The sequence below is a fragment of the Tubulanus polymorphus genome, chromosome 8 (assembly GCF_964204645.1).
Source record: "Tubulanus polymorphus chromosome 8, tnTubPoly1.2, whole genome shotgun sequence".
Lineage (NCBI taxonomy): Eukaryota > Metazoa > Nemertea > Palaeonemertea > Tubulaniformes > Tubulanidae > Tubulanus > Tubulanus polymorphus.
The window spans coordinates 12,007,796-12,025,505 of NC_134032.1; the positions used below are offsets into that span (position 1 = coordinate 12,007,796).

General features: G+C 37.6%; 1 protein-coding gene and 1 long non-coding RNA gene across 2 annotated transcripts; one reads left to right on the top strand and one right to left on the bottom strand.

Annotated features, from left to right (window-relative positions):
- Nucleotides 1–3,428: 3,428 nt before the first annotated feature.
- Nucleotides 3,429–4,529, bottom strand: LOC141910255 (uncharacterized). Its single transcript, XR_012619885.1, has 4 exons — nucleotides 4,478–4,529; nucleotides 4,242–4,392; nucleotides 4,006–4,154; nucleotides 3,429–3,503 (listed from the first exon to the last, which is right to left on the bottom strand). It is a non-coding gene; the product is annotated as an uncharacterized LOC141910255 (long non-coding RNA).
- A 5,692-nt stretch (nucleotides 4,530–10,221) lies between these two features.
- On the top strand, nucleotides 10,222–17,298 carry LOC141909605 (EF-hand domain-containing protein 1-like). The gene is made up of 12 exons (XM_074800109.1): nucleotides 10,222–10,380; nucleotides 11,179–11,400; nucleotides 11,857–12,007; nucleotides 12,572–12,708; nucleotides 13,241–13,468; nucleotides 14,017–14,361; nucleotides 14,893–15,033; nucleotides 15,126–15,352; nucleotides 15,482–15,562; nucleotides 15,833–15,910; nucleotides 16,152–16,344; nucleotides 16,863–17,298. The coding sequence occupies exons 1-12, from the start codon at nucleotides 10,333–10,335 to the stop codon at nucleotides 16,929–16,931; spliced, it is 1,920 nt and encodes a 639-aa protein (XP_074656210.1). The 5' UTR covers nucleotides 10,222–10,332; the 3' UTR covers nucleotides 16,932–17,298.
- The last annotated feature ends 412 nt before the right edge of the window (nucleotides 17,299–17,710 follow it).

Genomic DNA, 17,710 nt, shown 5'->3' on the forward strand with positions numbered 1-17,710 from the left:
ACTCGACAAATCCAGAATTCTGCAAAGCCTCAAAGATTAAATAAATAACACGCACAAGAGACAGAGTTAAAACATACCCAGTATTCTTTATATATCAATCAATATTAAATGATAGTTGTCTTTTCAACCCCTATGGTTTAGATTTGAGCACTTTTAACTTATATGAAGACGCTGAATTAGATACCTAATCAATTAGTTAAATGATAATGTCCTAGCTATAACTGAAATTGTCTCGGACAATATTTTATATGGGGCTTGAAATTTCTACACGAGAAGAATTTCAGATCTGGTACAAATTTGAATTAATCACTATTTGAACTGCTAATTTTGCATCAGAGCTTTTGATACCTAGCTTAACTAACCCAGAATCCCCCAAAACCTAACTGATTCAACAGATCCTACACACACATGTGGCCCAGTTAGACGCAGATGACATTGCGCGATACAGTCGTCTCATCCACTGTGCAATTTTGAATAAGTTTCACTTATATTCATTACATTGAATTAATTTTAATTAAATTCTAGGTATCTAAGCGAACCATTAATTAGTAATCATACTAGCTATATTTTAATTGTCAGTTGAACAATATTTATATGGAGCCTGAAAATCTACATGAGTAGAATTTCAGATGTGGTGAATTTGTCACTATTTGAGTTCATCGGAAATTAAAGATAAAAAAGCATATTTTTAGTGGTAAATTAGAAATTCCCTTAGCCGAATGGCTATATAATCTTTATTTCCCATATATAGTACACTGTGTATAAGGACCAAAAGACCTTGTTATGACCGGACCTCCCTGGTGCGGTGCGAGTCATGATGCTAGAAAATAGTTTGAAGGAGAGGGGTTAGTAAAAGAGAGCTATTAGCAAGAGGAGTAAGACCTAAATTTAGGATATCCTGTCAGAATAAGGCTTTCAATCTGACATACACAGTGAAATTGAAATATTCCCCCTTCCAAATCCAGGAATGTATTTGTGCACAGATTCGATCGGAAGTAAATCTGCGTTAAATTATTTTGGCAATACGGTATGTATCAAAACTAATACAGCTGTATGAAGACACCATAGGTTCACTTACAGATAAATAAATGTGCTCAGATACATATGTATCAACTACATTTTAAATGTCCATGGAATTAGAAATAATTTCACATAACAATTGAATTAACCTTAATCTATCTAAGTAATACATTAATGAGTAATTCATCTTAGATTCTAATTTTCAGTTAAACTATATCTAATATGCGTCACTTGACACACAGTATGGCTTTTAGATATTAATTGAATCAGTTAGGTTTGAGTGAATTTTACCAATAATGAAAAGCATGGCTAGTCGACGTAAGCGCGGCAGTTGGCGATACAGAACTGATCAGTCAATGAGACTGATTCACTTATAGATGTGCTCAAATATATTATATATTTCAGCTATATTTCAATAAATATTTATAATATAAAAAGTTTTTGATCTAACATCAAATATTGAATTCATCTTATATTGTGAATATCTAAGCCATTTTTCCTGGCTGTGTGCTAATTGTCAGTCAAACAACAATTATCATGCGTCGCCCAAAACAAGACGCAGTGTTTCAGGAATGAATTAAATCAATTAAAGCTTCGGTTTATTCTGGATTTATCAAAGTGTTGAGACCAAATCACTGTTTCATAAAGACCCGTAGTCCATAGTTATAGTCTTATCTTTATTATTCAACTCAACAACTATTTTCATACTAGATTCCACGCAATCAGGTAGATTTTGTGCACTATTATACCCATCAGACCTGTTTGAAAAAGGGAGAAAAACTCGATACTTTACTACAGAAGTCTGCTATTGTCTTTGCCGCTCCTGGATATCAGTGTTTATCAGATGCACTATTGTTTATGCTGCTCCTTAAATCATAAGATACACTATTGTCTATGCTACTTCTAAAAAAATGTTTATCCTGAATCAGTGTTTATAAGATAATCCATTAGCATTGTTGTGCGAATTAGTGTTTATAAGATACACTATTGCTGCTCCTAATAAAATGTTTTATAGAAATCAATCCCCGATTGTAGAAGAATCCATCATGAGTGATTAATCCGTCGCTGGCTCCTCAACTTATCACCTGGGCTTCTGCAGTTTTTCATCTACTAGTGAGTGTCTTCTTCAAACCATTATTTCCGAGATGTAGTTTGGCTGAAACAAAGTGAAGAAAGTAAAACATTTCAGACTGATTCATCATAATTTACACGTCATTTCAAATTACAAGCCAACCAGTTTTTCACTAAGTAAAATTCATTGGTGTCAATTGCCGATTTAAACCCCAATAATCAATTGCAGAAGTAGGACTAGTTCATCACTGTTTACGACTGGTAAAGATAAAAGATCAGCCATGTGGACTGGTAAATAGATTTTGATGATAGACACTCCAAAAATGGTAGTCATATAAGGCCTGAAATTTCTATATACCGGTAATTTCATGTATATCAACTTACCTTTAAAGATTGCTGGGTTCAGTTCTGGCCTCTTCTGTGCCCTGTTCCAGTCGGTCGATTTTGGACGAGTAGTTGATCTCAAGCTGGGCTTTTTCTTATAGTTGAAACTTAGCTGCAATCATTAAAAGAAGATATCCTGTAATCACAAAATATTTCATATAGAACTAATGGAAATAATTCCATGAATATCAAGTTACCTTTTATTATTGCTATGTTCGTTATTGGTGTGGATCAATTATCTAATTTGGTTGGCGATTTTTGACGAGAAGTTGATCTCAAGCTGGGTTTTTTCAAAACTTTAAATTTAGCTGCAACGATTAAAAGAAGATATCTTGCAATGACTAAATATTTCATATAGAATTTATCAATAATTCGTTAAAAAATCAACTTACATTTCAAGTTTGCTGGGTTCAGTATCATTTAGAATGTTCTCAGTTGGTTGATGCGATCCAAGCTTCGATAATTCTATGGGCTGAGCTAATCTGTAGATATTTGATGAGTATTTATTGATCTAAAGCTGGGCAGTTTCATGTAGATAGGATCTAGCTGAAATGCACAAAAAAAAGATATTCTGTAATCACAAAATATTTCATATAGAACTAATAAAAATAATTCCATGAATATCAAGTTACTTTTTATGATTGCTTTGTTCGTTATCGGCGCGGATCAATCATCTAAGTTGATTGGTTGGTGAGTTTGATTTTAGTTGGCATCAACTTTGCGCTGTTACAATAGGTAAATTTTGGACAAGTAGTTGATCTCAAGCTGGGCTTTTTCTTATAGTTGAAACTTAGCTGCAATCATTAAAAGAAGATATCCTGTTATCACAAAACATTTCATTTAAAATTAATCGCAATAATTACATGTATAGCAAGTTACCTTTTATGATTGTTTGGTTCGTTATCGGTATGATAATTCGTTATCGGCGCGGATTTCTAGTTTGCGTCATCTGTGCGTTGTTCCGGTTTTGGTTGATTTTAGACAAGTAGTTGATCTCAAGCTGGGTTTTTCATATAGTTTAAATTTAGCTGCAATGATTAAAAGAAGATATCCTGTCATGACAATATTTCATATAGAATTTATCATAATAATTTCCATAAAATAATTGCCCATGGGCCAAGAGTAGATTCGGTCCCGATTAGAGAAATGATCGCACCAGCCACTTCACCAACAATTCAGTCAGTAAAACTAATAACGTACACGCACGGCAACAGTAAGTAGGCCTCTACACATAACTACTGTTGCCGAGCGCATGTTTGTCAGCAACCGATCATTAAAATACATACACATCGTAGTAGTAGATACAAAATCAGTGTTGCAATGAATACACATTGAAATGCAATACACGACTATAAGTAAAACAGGCACTGAACGTTATTATGATTCACCCCACTACCAATCACGCCAGACCAGTCGAATGAGATTATCATCACCCCCCCTATACTTATACATCATTTTTGGACTATTTGGAAAATTGATATTTTCAATACTGAAATCCGCAGGGAATTCTCATCTCTGATATCAAGTTACCTTTTATGATTGCTTGGTTTGTTATCAGCTTGGATAATTTCAGTTGGTTCGGTTGATTCTCCTTGTTTCATCTGTGCGTTGTAACAGTTGGTCAATTTTGGACGAGTAGTTGATCTCAAGCTGGGTTTTTTCATATAGTTGAAATTAAGCTGCAATGATAAATAGAAGATATCCTGTAATAACAAAATATTTCATATAGAATTTATCATAATAATTTCCATAAAAAATCAACTTACATTTCAAGTTTGCTGGGTTCAGTATCGTTTAGAATGTTCTCAGTTGAATGATGCCGTCCAAGCTTGGATTATTCTGTGGGCTGAGCTAATCTGTAGATATTTGATGGGTATTTGATCTAAAGCTGGGCAGTTTCATATAGATAGCATCTAGCTGAAATGCACAAAAAAAGATATCCTGTAATCACAAAATATTTCATATAGAACTAATCAAAATAATTAGATGAATATCTCGTTACTTTTTATGATTGATTTCTTCGTTATTGGTATGGATCAATCATCTAAGTTGATTGGTTGATGAGTTTGATTTTAGTTGGCATCAACTTTGCGCTGTTACAGTTGGTCAATTTTGGACGAGTAGTTGATCTCAAGCTGGGCTTTTTCTAATAGTTTAAACTTAGCTGCAATCATTAAAAGAAGATATCCTGTTATCACAAAACATTTCATTTAAAATTAATCAAAATAATTACATGTATATCAAGTTACCTTTTATGATTGTTTGGTTCGTTATCGGTATGGTAATTCGTTATCGGCGCGGCATTCTAGTTGGCGTCATCTGTGCGTTGTTCCAGTTGGTCGAATTTAGACGAGTAGTTGATCTCAAGCTGGGTTTTTCATATAGTTTAAATTTAGCTGCAATGATTAAAAGAAGATATCCAGTAATGACAAAATATTTCATATAGAATTTATCATAATAATTTCCATAAAATAATTGCCCATGGGCCAAGAGGTTTACCGCAGCCTTCTGAGATATGAGATGCTTGATAAAGTTCAAATTGCATCAAATATTTGTAAGGTACGAGTAGATTCGGTCCCGATTAGAGAAATGATCCGAAACGCGAACCCAACACAGAGCCCCGGTACCGCGTCAGCCACTTTCCGACAATTCTGTCAGTTAAACTTATAACATTTGGGCATGGCAACAGTAAGTAGGCCTATATACATAACTACTGTTGCCGCGCGCGTGTCTGTCCGCAACCGAGCGATAAAATACATACACATGGTAGTAGTAGATACAAAATCAGTGTTGCAATGAATAAGCATTGAAATGCAATACGCGACGATACGTAAAACAGACACTCACTGAACCTTATTATGATTAACAATTGCGCCAGACCAGTTGAATGAGATCATGATCACCCCCCCCCCCCCCCCCCCCAATGCTTATACATCATTTTTGGACTATTTGGAAAATTGATATTTTTCAATACTGAAATCCGCAGGGAATTCTCATCTCTGATATCAAGTTACCTTTTATGATTGCTTGGTTCGTTATCGGCTTGGATCATTTCAGTTGGTTGGGTTGATGAGTTTGATTCTACTTGGTTTCATGTGTGCATTGTAACAGTTGGTCAATTTTGGACGAGTAGTTCATCTCAAGCTGGGCTTTTTCGTATAGTTGAAATTTAGCTGCAATGATTAAAAGAAGATATCCTGTAATGACAAAAATATTTAATTTAGAATTTATCATAATAATTTCCATAAATAATATACCTAGAATAGCCTACTCGGTTATATTCGTAACACTGAACAAATTATAAGCGAACATACGATACGAAGTCGAATGAAATGCTCGCCATTTTGTTTTGGGTTCCACATTGGGTTTTCCCAATGGGCTTTCCCAATTACATCAGAAGTTCCTGGAATTTCCGGTATATCCAACAAACAGCCAATCACATTCAATGTAGCTCAGGTAACAAGGTCAACTCAGATAAATAGAAGCGAGAAAATTTTGGGGGTTGATAAAGTGAGGACCCGTAGGTCGAAAAGTACATCGAGATGAGTCGCAAAATAACGGCAACACTTCCAGGAAGGATTGAACTTTTATATATTTCAATTCCAAGTATGCAAATTCTCATATATGAAAACGTGCCATTACTTAGTGCTAAAAAGCAGGGTTTTTATGTGTTTTTCAAGAATAAGTCCCCTAAAAATAACTTGATCACTATGAAATTTTTATGGGCTCGAGAACTCATTATAAGCCAAACCATGACACCAAAAATCAACACTATTGGTTCAACAGCCAATGTTTGTGCCTTGTTGACACACCGGTACTCTATTCATTTTCAATGAAAACTGCTTCTCCAGACCATTTGCATAGGCAAACCTACAGTTCGCCAAAAATCAACTTTCATTTCAAGTTTGCTGGGTTCAGTATCGGTTAAAATGTTCTAAGTTCGTATCAAATATCAAATTACCTTTTATGATGGCTGGGTTCATTATCAGAGGATCTCCTAAGTTAGTTGGTTGAGTTTCATCCAAATTGGCCCCTTCTGTGCACTGTTCTCTAATCGGCAGATCTTAGTTGATGAGCTCTCGTTCGACTTTTTGAGTTGGTGTACCTTACGATCGTGACACACCTGCCAGGAGTGAAACAGGCAGGAATTGAAATACAGATATAGTTGTGTGATCGTCGGTCGATTTTACATCATTTTTTTTCGGAATCGAAGTACAGATATAGTTGTGTGATCGTCGTTCGATTTTACATCATTTTTTTTCGGAATCGACGTACAGATATAGTTGTGTGATCATCGGTCGATTTTACATAATTTTTTTTCGATAATTTTACAATATTTGGTCTTTTTTTCATGTAGTCCGAAAGTTTACAAGGTTGAAGATAATTTTGTCTAATTTTTTTTTTCGAAATCGAAGTACAGATATAGTTGTGTGATCGTCGGTCGATTTTACATGATTTTTTTCGGAATCGAAGTACTTCTTTGTCTTCTTGGGTTTCGTCGAAGCTGAATGTGAGAAAAAGAAAAACATTTTGTAGTCACACATTTCTTCATCATTAATCCTAATTTACATGGGTATCAACTTAACTTTCAAGATTGCCGAGTTCAGTATTTTTTTCGGCATCTTCTGTAGTCGCCTTCTAGCATCTTCTTCTTCAACTTCTTGGGAGTCCTGAAATGAAAAAAAGAGAAGAGCGATGAAAACCTGGTACGGAAAAAAACTAATGTCTGAAAGCTTTTCAGCTCTCCGTCGTCGGTCACATGCCGAGAACACCAGACAATGAGCCAGCCAGGAATATACTGTCCTCTACACGCCCTCACACAGAACGCGAAAACCAGAATGACAACGCCTCACATTCCCCATCTAACTGCAGGATGTACTGGGCGACGTCAGTAACTGACACACCTGTAAAATTGCACGAAACACAAATAGCGCAGTACAACCAGCTTGACCGGGCGAGATTCAGGATCTCAACTAGCACTCAAAAGCGTGACAAGAGACTTCATCCACTGACCGAGGTTGTCACAAGGACACAATGAAACTAGCACTCACAAGCCGACAAGAGACTTCATCCACTGACCGGGGTTGTCACAAGGACACAATGAAAACTAGCAATCAAACTAGAAATCAAAGAGCGTGACAGTAGAATCATCCCTCAGCCGACTCAGAATACCAGAAACAAAGAGCGTGACAGTAGAATCATCCCTCATCCGGGCGGTCACAAGGACACAATGAATGCTAGTAGCGTGACAATCCAGTATAACCGCTCCATTTGTATCCCGCGCAATCCCACAGATATGCCCGTCATTGACATCACTCAGCACACTTTGTAGATAGGTGGGGGCAGTGAGGCCTCGATATCCTGGTTTTCGTGTTCTGTATGAGGGCTTGTAGGGGGCAGAATTTCCTGACTGACTCTTTGTCTGACATCCTCGACACGTGACCGGCGAAGGAGAGCTGACGCCTTCGGACATTAGTTTTGTTCCAGCAAACGTTGAAATTTGACAGAGAAATCGGCCCTGAAAAAAATAACGGATTAGACCCTGAAAAAAAGAACGGATTAATAAACACGGAACAGTACAGGACAGTACAGAGACGAACAGTAACACATAAAACATAAAGACGTCGTTCCTCAGGAAGCAGGAACAGGAGCAGGAGCGGGAGCGCAGCGAAAATCGCCAGGAGGAGAATCCACGGTAGCATGTTCACAGTGTGAGAGAGCTGAGGTGAATGGCCTATGCTTGTGTACACCGTGGTCAGCCGGTGACGTATTCAATAGCGCGTATAAATGATATCAACAACTCTGAAAAACCGCAATTGTGTCTCTATTGTTGAATGGTTTTACATTATGAAAGGTTCCACTGCCTGGTTGAATACGCGCCAGTAGTCAGCTGAACAATATAGTTGAGGAACCTTAAGGCCTTTTTATGAACCAGCAAAATCGAAATAGATTAGCTATTTAGATTATATAGCCGATTAGTGTCAATTAGCATAACCGGGTATGTTGGTTGATAAAAACGCCATGTATAAATTATTCAATTATGGCCTACTCAGCAGCGACTTCTACCGAGAACACCATAGGCCTTTTTATGAACACTCGATTAGTATATTCGAGTATGCAAAACGTTTTTATGAGCATGGATTATGTCATAATCCGTCATTTTTATGAACATTGGTTATCATAATCGATTAGCATACTCAGCATACTCGCTCGGCGAGCAAGTATGCCGATTATCTAATCCAACCGATATGGTGTTCTCGGTAGAAGTCGCTGCTGAGTAGGCCATAATTGAATAATTTATACCTGGCGTTTTTATCAACCAACATACCCGGTTATGCTAATTGACACTAATCGGCTATATAATCTAAATAGCTAATCTATTTCGATTTTGCTGGTTCATAAAAAGGCCTCATATCGGTTGGATTAATTAGATAATCGGCATAGGCCTACTTGCTCGCCGAGCGAGTATGCTGAGTATGCTAATCGATTATGATAACCAATGTTCATAAAAATGACGGATTATGACATAATCTATGCTCATAAAAACGTTTTGCATACTCGAATATACTAATCGAGTGTTCATAAAAAGGCCTTTAATAAGGCCATATGAAATAGATTACTTGATTCCCAACAGCTACTTCCGAATTTATCAGCCGCCGCCAGTTTTTTTTTCTTAAATTCTAGAATAATTTATAAATTATACCGACCGATAGCACTTCAGTTAAAGATTCACACCAACAGGTCTTCATATCATAGAAACCGCGTAAACATTTACTAATGGAATTAGCTTATTAGTCACAACTACGTTTAAATACAAGGACAGTTCATGCACTCCGAGATAACTAACTCACATCATGGCCACGAGGAAAGCGGTCTATTTGAGTCATTGGGGGAAAACCCTAATTTCTAAATGCCTATTTCTCAAAATTGAAGGAGTTTCGATCAAGCACCTTTTAATAGCTTTTTCAGTTTAAAAGGAGTCTTTTAGGAATCAAGGACATGGGGACCCTAAGGAATCAAGGAGTCATATGGGGACCCATAATTATTTTTATGTTGTTAGTAAAGGCGTCGCGCCCGCTGATACTGATCCTTAACAACAGCCAATTCAATGTTTATCGGAACTCTATAGTGGATAAATAAACAACATCAACACAAAATATTTCTGTGATATTTTGAATTTATTTGCAGTTTAAATTTAGCGCCATTCTCGCGAGATTGTCAACAACCCGGAAGTAAAATCCAAGCCAGTTTACAAGACCTGTGCTGTGGACTGAATGAAATAAAAAGGGAATACGCATTTTCGGGCCCTTTGGCTTTGGCTTTGCTTTCCTGTCCAGGTTGTGAAGATATAAGGTTGAGACTCGAACACCGCGTAAACAACACCAACTCAATAACCAAAACCAAAAAAACTATGTTATTAATTTAAATTTCATACTTTATTTGATTTAGAAAGAGGCTTCGTGTGGATAACCCAATGTGGAAATGGAATTTAGCGCTGAAGCGCGGCCTTGGTTTATTGAACGGAACACTTCGGCAGTTTCCGCCAGAATAACCGAGTCCGAGGATCACGTTTTTCATAAAACACAAATAGTATGTCAAATTCCCATAATAATAAAATTTAATAGATATAATGATTTAGATTTCAGTTAAGGTTTATTTCGTAGAAAATTTTTTTCGGTTTTAAAATGGTTTTGGATATATTTATTTACACTCAGCAGGGTGGTAGAGATTAACTGTTTCGGTACCCATAGCGACGGTTCCTAACAACTACCAGCACCACACTGTACTGCCGAATCCTGTTAGCATAGCGCTCAAAAATATCGAATAAACAACTTTTCTCGACGAGGACACTCCGCGATGGAAGGTTTACCTGTTTTACCCGGCAATAGTTTCAGAGATCCAACGGTAAGTCTTCAGAAATTAAGTTTTTAGCAGATTCGATGAATCAAATTAAATCAAATTGAATTTTATTCCTTCTCTTTGACTGACTTCGTTCTTGTGATCTGTTCACTGATTGTTTTGACTCCCGCGTTCCACAAATGTAGTAATTTAATATGAATCTGGATCCTACCCCTTCCCCAGCCCAGGTAGGGCAGGAGGCCCTTGGTGTGGGTCGGTCAGTACTAACTAACTACATCATTCGCTGATGATGCACTGACACTGACTGTCGCTGTTTGTCTATGTAACAATGAATCTCGTCACTACTATGCGCATGCGTGAAAGAATTGATTAAGGGTAAGATGATATAGAGGGGCTAGATGAAATAGATTTCATCAAACTTGCAGTTGCGTTCTGTGGCTCAGTGGGTAAAGCACTGGACCAGCGTTGGGCATAGATAGGACTATTTTTGGTAGTAGTCGAATGAAACACTCTAATCCGTGTACACTGTAGATAATCAATGAAGTCCCACAATTCAAATTTTATATGAAATGATTTATTAAAACGAAACCACAACATTTCGGCTGTCGGACTCCCGTAATCACAGCTATTTCACTCTGTTTACGGGCCCTGTAATTGAAGAGGCGGCCAAATTAATAAAGCCTGAATAACTTGTGCTTTGATTTGACCTGTTTGTACTTGTTGTGCGTATTGTTTTAGTTTCGCGAACTGTTACTTTCACAAGTCTTCGAAAGCCCGTCTAAACTAAGCTTACAATTAGGTTACCGGTACTAACTTATTCGGAATTGAATTTGCATTTTTCAGCAAACCAAATACCACCGATCTCAAACACTCGGATACAAGAATGGATATGCGTTGCCACGGTACCCGACAGTCGGAGTGGGCGGCGTCCCGCTACAGTATAACCAAATCAGTCAACAGGAACTCGACGAATTAGCCAATTATCAACCGACTTTGACGTACGGACAGGCAAAACAAGCCCCGCCCGAGGATTTCGTACCCGCGCACGTCGCCTGGGATAAAAAGGTGCCGATTTCTCCTTTTCGATGTTTTAACTCTGAAATCGAATAAAGTCTAAAACAAGTTTTTTTTTCGTGATATTTCCTTTGATGTTTGCGTTGTCGCGATAATATGGAAGAAAGGAAAACAAGTCTGAACTTCTCCCCAGGGCCTGGTTCCATTGTTGTGAGTTAACTCAAGAGTTGAAATCTGGGTTCAGTTTCACAAAAAAAAATTAAACTCAAATTTTTGGTGTAATTGTTATGTTTTCAATGAGGACAACAATTCAAACTTAACCGTTTTAGGCTTGAACTTTTTCGTGAAACTGTCCCCGCGGGGCCGGTTGCGTAGTCATGGCTGGTCCCAGTTCATTTTCTATGTTTTGACTTTTTTACTCTTTGAGTCAAATTTGACTCAGAACTGTGGAACTGGATCCGGGACATTTTTATCTTTGAATGATTGATGTTTTTTTTTTTTGTAAAGGTTTTGATGTTCCACGGATATTTCAAGATGACCGTCCACGAATCGCCGGACGAATTTTATCGCGTTCGACCCGTGAAAATTTATTACTATCTCGAAGACGACAGCATCGCCGTCATCGAACCAAACGTCGAAAACAGCGGCATGCCACAAGGTGATAATAATTTAATCGAGTTTATGTATATTTCAAACGTAACATCTTATTTGCGAGACTTAAGATGAAATCAGTCACTTTCGAAGTTGTGATTGCTGGTGCCTCCTCTACTGGGACCAAGAATTTTTTCACGATTTATTTTGACCAAATCTGGTATTGGACCCAGTATTATTTTTAAAGTTCGCTTGGCCAAAAACATTTCTCAGATTTTTGAATTTGATAAATGCCGAGTGAACTGGGCTTTTCTCCAATACTCAGTTTGTTTCTATACCATGTGCATAAAACATTACATAAGAATATGAATGATTATGTAAGTAATATACTTTTTTATTATTTGGTTGGTAAATTTTGTTTGATTTTCTGATTGAGTGTCCCTTACAAACCCACCACACCTGCCGGGAGCGAAACAGGGGGTTTGATTTTGAAATCGGAAATCGAAGTACAGATATAGTTGTGTGATCGACCGGTCGAGTTTACATATTTTTTTGTTTAAATTACTTTTTTTAATGTACCAACTGGACAACTATTTCAATTATCATTTTTTTCTTTTTAATTTTCTCAAAGGTAAACTGATAAAACGTCAGAGGCTGCCAAAGAACGATCAGGGAGATCACTGGCACTGGAAAGACATCAACTTACAGCAGAACGTTACGTTTTATGGCAAGATTTTCAGAGTAACAAACTGCGACCAGTTCACCCGCGTAAGTTCATTTTCAACACCAGGGGCCAGTTGCACAGTCGTGACTTAAGTCCAAAAGTGGTCTTAAATCTTAAGACTGGTCGTAAGTTGTAAGATTGGCTATAGAGCTAAGTTGGTCTTAGACTGGTCTTAAGTCTAAGCCATGACTATGCAACTGGCCCCATATGCTTTGAAGCTCTCATAATGTATCCACTAGCTGTGTTAAAATTTGAAGTTGTATCTCAATCTATCCGGATTGTGATCAGTTACTGCTCATGTTATTTTACCAGTTTCACAAAAAGGATTAAGGCCTAAATCGATTAAAGATAAAGTGAATTAATGAAGAAATTAAATCGATTGAGTCAAATCGTTTTGTGAAACTGGGCCCTGACATGAAAAAATGTGAAATACTTGCAGTTCTTCTATCTGACCCCTGCTAAGTTATCAGTTTTAAAACTTTGCCTCTATCATAGAAAATTTATTGCGTATCAATTGCTTAGACCCGATGATAATCAGATTTTAGCTATCAGGATTTCGTTCTTGGAATTTTCTAGGATTTCCTGGAAGCGGAGGGCATCATCGTGAACGACCCGGAGTCGGAGCCCACCGATCCGTACGACAGCAAACGTAAAGACGACGCCGAATTGAAGACGTTCACGACGAAAACAAGTTTCGATAAATTGAAACAGTTCATCGAATTGGATCGAAAAGTTTTACGATTTTTCTGTCTGTGGGACGATCGAGAAAGCATGTTCGGAGAAATGAGACCTTTCATATTACACGTAAGTTGTTGCTGTACCACCAGATGGCGTAAATGATAGTTGACAGGATACTCACTCGCCACGAATAAAATCCTCCATTGCCCTAGTAGTGATATCGTTTTGTACACTAGCACACCTGGTGGATCTTCACGTGCCACAAATAGAATCCTCTATTGCCCCAGTAGTGATAAGATAAGAGGTTATTACTCTCCAACCATTTCCATGGTACGTGGAGGAAAAAAATTATTTTGTTTGCGAATATTTACATATCGAGAGAAAAATAAAAAGATTTTAAAAACTTAACGAGGTTATTTACTGTATATACAAATACAGTGTACTATTTACAATTGACAGACTACAGGAGAGATCTATATACATCGAAACTATCTTTGATAAATTGTGCTAATAGTGATATGCTGCACACTAGCGCACCTGGTGGATCCTCACCCGCCACAAGTGGAATCCTCTATTGCCGCAGTAATTAATATCCTAATGTACCTGGTGGATCCTCACTTGTGGAATCCGGAAAAGATGAAATCTTATTTGAACCCTCTTTCTCTTTGTTTCAGTACTACCTGGTCGACGACACTCTCGAGATCCGAGACGTCCACGAACCGAACGACGGCCGCGATCCGTTCCCCGTGCTCATTACGAGACACAAAGTTCCGAAAGATCGTTACAACGTCGATTCGTCGTTCCCGGGAATCGTCATGGAGTTGACCGATCACGAAATCAAAGAGCAATATTTCACGCCGAAAGATTTCATGGTCGGCGTAACGTTCAATTTGTACGGCAGACGGTTCCTGATTTACGATTGCGACAAATTCACGAAGGCGTTTTATTACCATAATTTCAACATTACCGATTTCCCGACGGTCGAAGTGAAGGGACTCGCAAAAGAACTGCCCAAAATGGTAAGTTAAAGATTATCATAGAGCATAGGGAATGGGTCAATCTTGTAGGAAATAGCTTATGTTTCTGGAAATAGCTAGGAATGGGTTAATGTTCCAGGAAATAGCTAGGAGGCAGTCAATATTGAAAGGATAGCTAGGAATAGTGTGGGTCAATGTTGTAGGGAATAGCTTGGAGGGGTTTGGCGTTACATGATTTGAAAAGCCGAGATATATCTGAAAATGTAGATTCTTGAGATCCCAGAACAACAATCAAATAATAGAAAACTAAAATGAAATTAAAGTACTTTTTTATGAAAGCCAGTGCCCAGTTTCACAGGAAAGTTCATCTCAAAGTTTTGGTGTGATTGCCATTGGTTACTTCATCTCTTCAATGACGAGAACAATTATTCAAACTTAACCGTTTTAGGCTTAACACTTTTTCGTGAAACTGGGCCCAGGGCATAGTTTAGAAAGGTTTTTTGCTATTCCCCAGTGAAATTTTATTCTTTTCCTAAGACTTCCAAAAAAAACATTCTCTTTTTATCTCGAAAGGAAATTTCACAGTACAACGGCTACGGGTCGATGGAAGATTCAATGCAGTCGTGTTTATCATTGGTGCCTCAACCACCGAAAAAAGATTTCATAAAATCCCTCGAAAATGACCACAAAATTCTGCGCTTCGAAGCGATAATGGTGCGTATATGAAACATTCAAAACAAGTTGTTAGAGATGTTCGAGTAATCGAAGCATTTTTTGAAATAAAAAAAAAAATTCTTTAATTTTAGGATTCGATTAAACCGGATCACAAGGGCAGACGGTTTATCATATCGTATCATCTAGCCGACGATATGTTAGGTATTTACGAACCGCCGGTGCGAAACTCAGGAATAATCGGCGGTAAATTCCTCGAGAAAACTCGCGTGGCGAAACGTGGCAGCACACCGGAAAATCCGTGTTTCTACGGACCAGACGATTTCAAAATAGGAGCGTCGATCGATGTATTCCAACACAGGTATGTCGAGAATTCGAACAAGCCGAAAAAGTCCTTCTTAGTACTTCTTTTTACCCTGGCCTTACCACTGGAAACCCTTAGGGGTTAATATGAAGTTTGGAAGTTTCAATGAAAGTTTTATATTTACAGATTCACGATAACTGACGCTGACGAATATGTATTAACGTATATGTTAGAACATTCGAACCAGTTCTCGCCGGATACAATAAGGTAGGCGCTTTATTTCGAGTCAAAATCGTGATAAATAGGAGATATGGACATCGAGATAGGATAGATAGACGAGAGGGTGGGTGGTGTAGTAAGAAGGAGAGTGGTGGAGAAAAGAGGAATGGGAAAGTATCACAGAACAGGAAAATAAGTGGAGGGGAGCGGGGGGGAGATAAGTGAGAAAGTGCATGAGAGAGAGCTTCTCGGTGAGACTGGGGAATAACAACTGACGTGATAGACTTAAGGGTAAAGTTAATCTGATTTTATACACAGGTCACTGCAAGAAAAACACAACAGACCAACTGAGGGTAAAGAGCCTAAGAAAGGAGGACCGATGAAAGTCACTCGACAGTAAGTTTTAAAAATACTTCATATCCCCTTCATGTCCCAAATATGGGAATTAGTTGAAACATGGTCCCTGTAGTATGGTGGTACGTTCACTTTTAACAAAGGTCCATTTTCATTTAGAAAAATTACCCATGAAATATGAAGGAAAAGATTGGGAAAGTTTAGCTTTCGTGGGAACAATGTTTTTAATAAACAGATCATTTCGCAATGTTGAAATATATGCAATGATGATTTGTTTTTTCAGAGAAGGAGATTTAGGACGGTTAGTCGCCGAAGTGAAGAGTCAACTGAAGAAAATGGCCATTACGGATAAAAGTCGATTCGACGAGATGTTCTTACGATATAACTCCGACCGAATGGGTTTCATCGATCGCGAACATTTAAAAGATATGTGTCAACAATTACAACTACCCGGAGATTCAGACGTCCTCGACGTGGTGAGTTAAAATTCAGATACCACCTCCACCTCCCCACACTTCGGTACCTGATATCTTTATTAATTGTAGTAGTTTGCACCAAGATTAAAGGGTAATTAATTAGGCATTGAAAATGGTGGTTTGATAGAAAATGAACTAGAAATCATTCTATTTATGAGAGTATTTGGATATTTTTGGTAGTAGTTGAGCAATTAAAGAATAGAAACTACTCTGAAATAATAGTCGTAGTCAGATATGCCTTGAAAAAACAACATTTTATGAATCCAAAGCTCATACCTAACATAATCTCTTTTATACCCATGTACCGGAATATGAAAGACCTACAATTCAAGATTAAAACCGAGGAATTCATTAGATTGACATTTTGCTAGAGTGCTTCTACCCATTTCACACCAGAAGTTGTTTCTTGCTGAAAAGATGGCTACATCCATAAATCACCTTATGAGATCGTCGAAATTGATGCATTAGTTCATTCATATGCCTACATCCATAAATCCCAAGTTTTATCTTTTTTTCAGATAATTGCCGAAGCGGGAAGCAATGGACAAATGAATCTCGAACAATTCCGAAAATTCTTCGAAGGATAAAATTCCGACCGCGAAACAATTCCTGCCGAATTCAACTTGTGATAAATTCATTTTTCAATAAATATACGCTTAAACGTCGACGCCACCTATTATCGAATATATAAACTATCCGTCCATCTGGTGTTTTTCACGAGAAATTCGAATTTGTTAGAAAAAGAGCATGTCACTTTTAAGAACTCTGCCCCCTATGCTACACGCCCTGTGACCTCCTATAGAGTAAGTTGAATATTTCATGTTAAAAATAAGAGCTGTGATGGTTTAAGTTGATTTTATTTATTATTATTACTTTTATTATTATCCTTATTATGTGTAAATATAGATGTATTTGAAACGTGAATTCTTTATTCATTTGCCGATGAAATGGAAAAATCAGTAATAATAAAATTCAGTTATTTACCGAATTTTGAGTTTGTTACATTTTTTTTCTCAATCGGACTTCGGATTCATCTTTCAATCGAGCATTCTCTCGTGGACTGGCCGGCTAAGATGACCAACTAGTACTCAAACATTTGTTTGTTCTTTATCTTTCATCTGTGAATCACGTATTTTCTTCTGGTGGACAAGCCTGCCAAGATGACCAACTGGCGACCTTTTCAGGGCCTCTGATGACCTATAGGACATGCTCACTAGGCTTGAAGTTGGAATACTCAGATAAAGGCTCCTAGAATATCCAGGAACACCAGACCCAATTTCCCGGCCAAAGAAAACTCAAATTTCAGATATGCCTCAGTTGAAACCAGAACTGCATAGATTCTTAAAACATGAAATTCTTGATAATT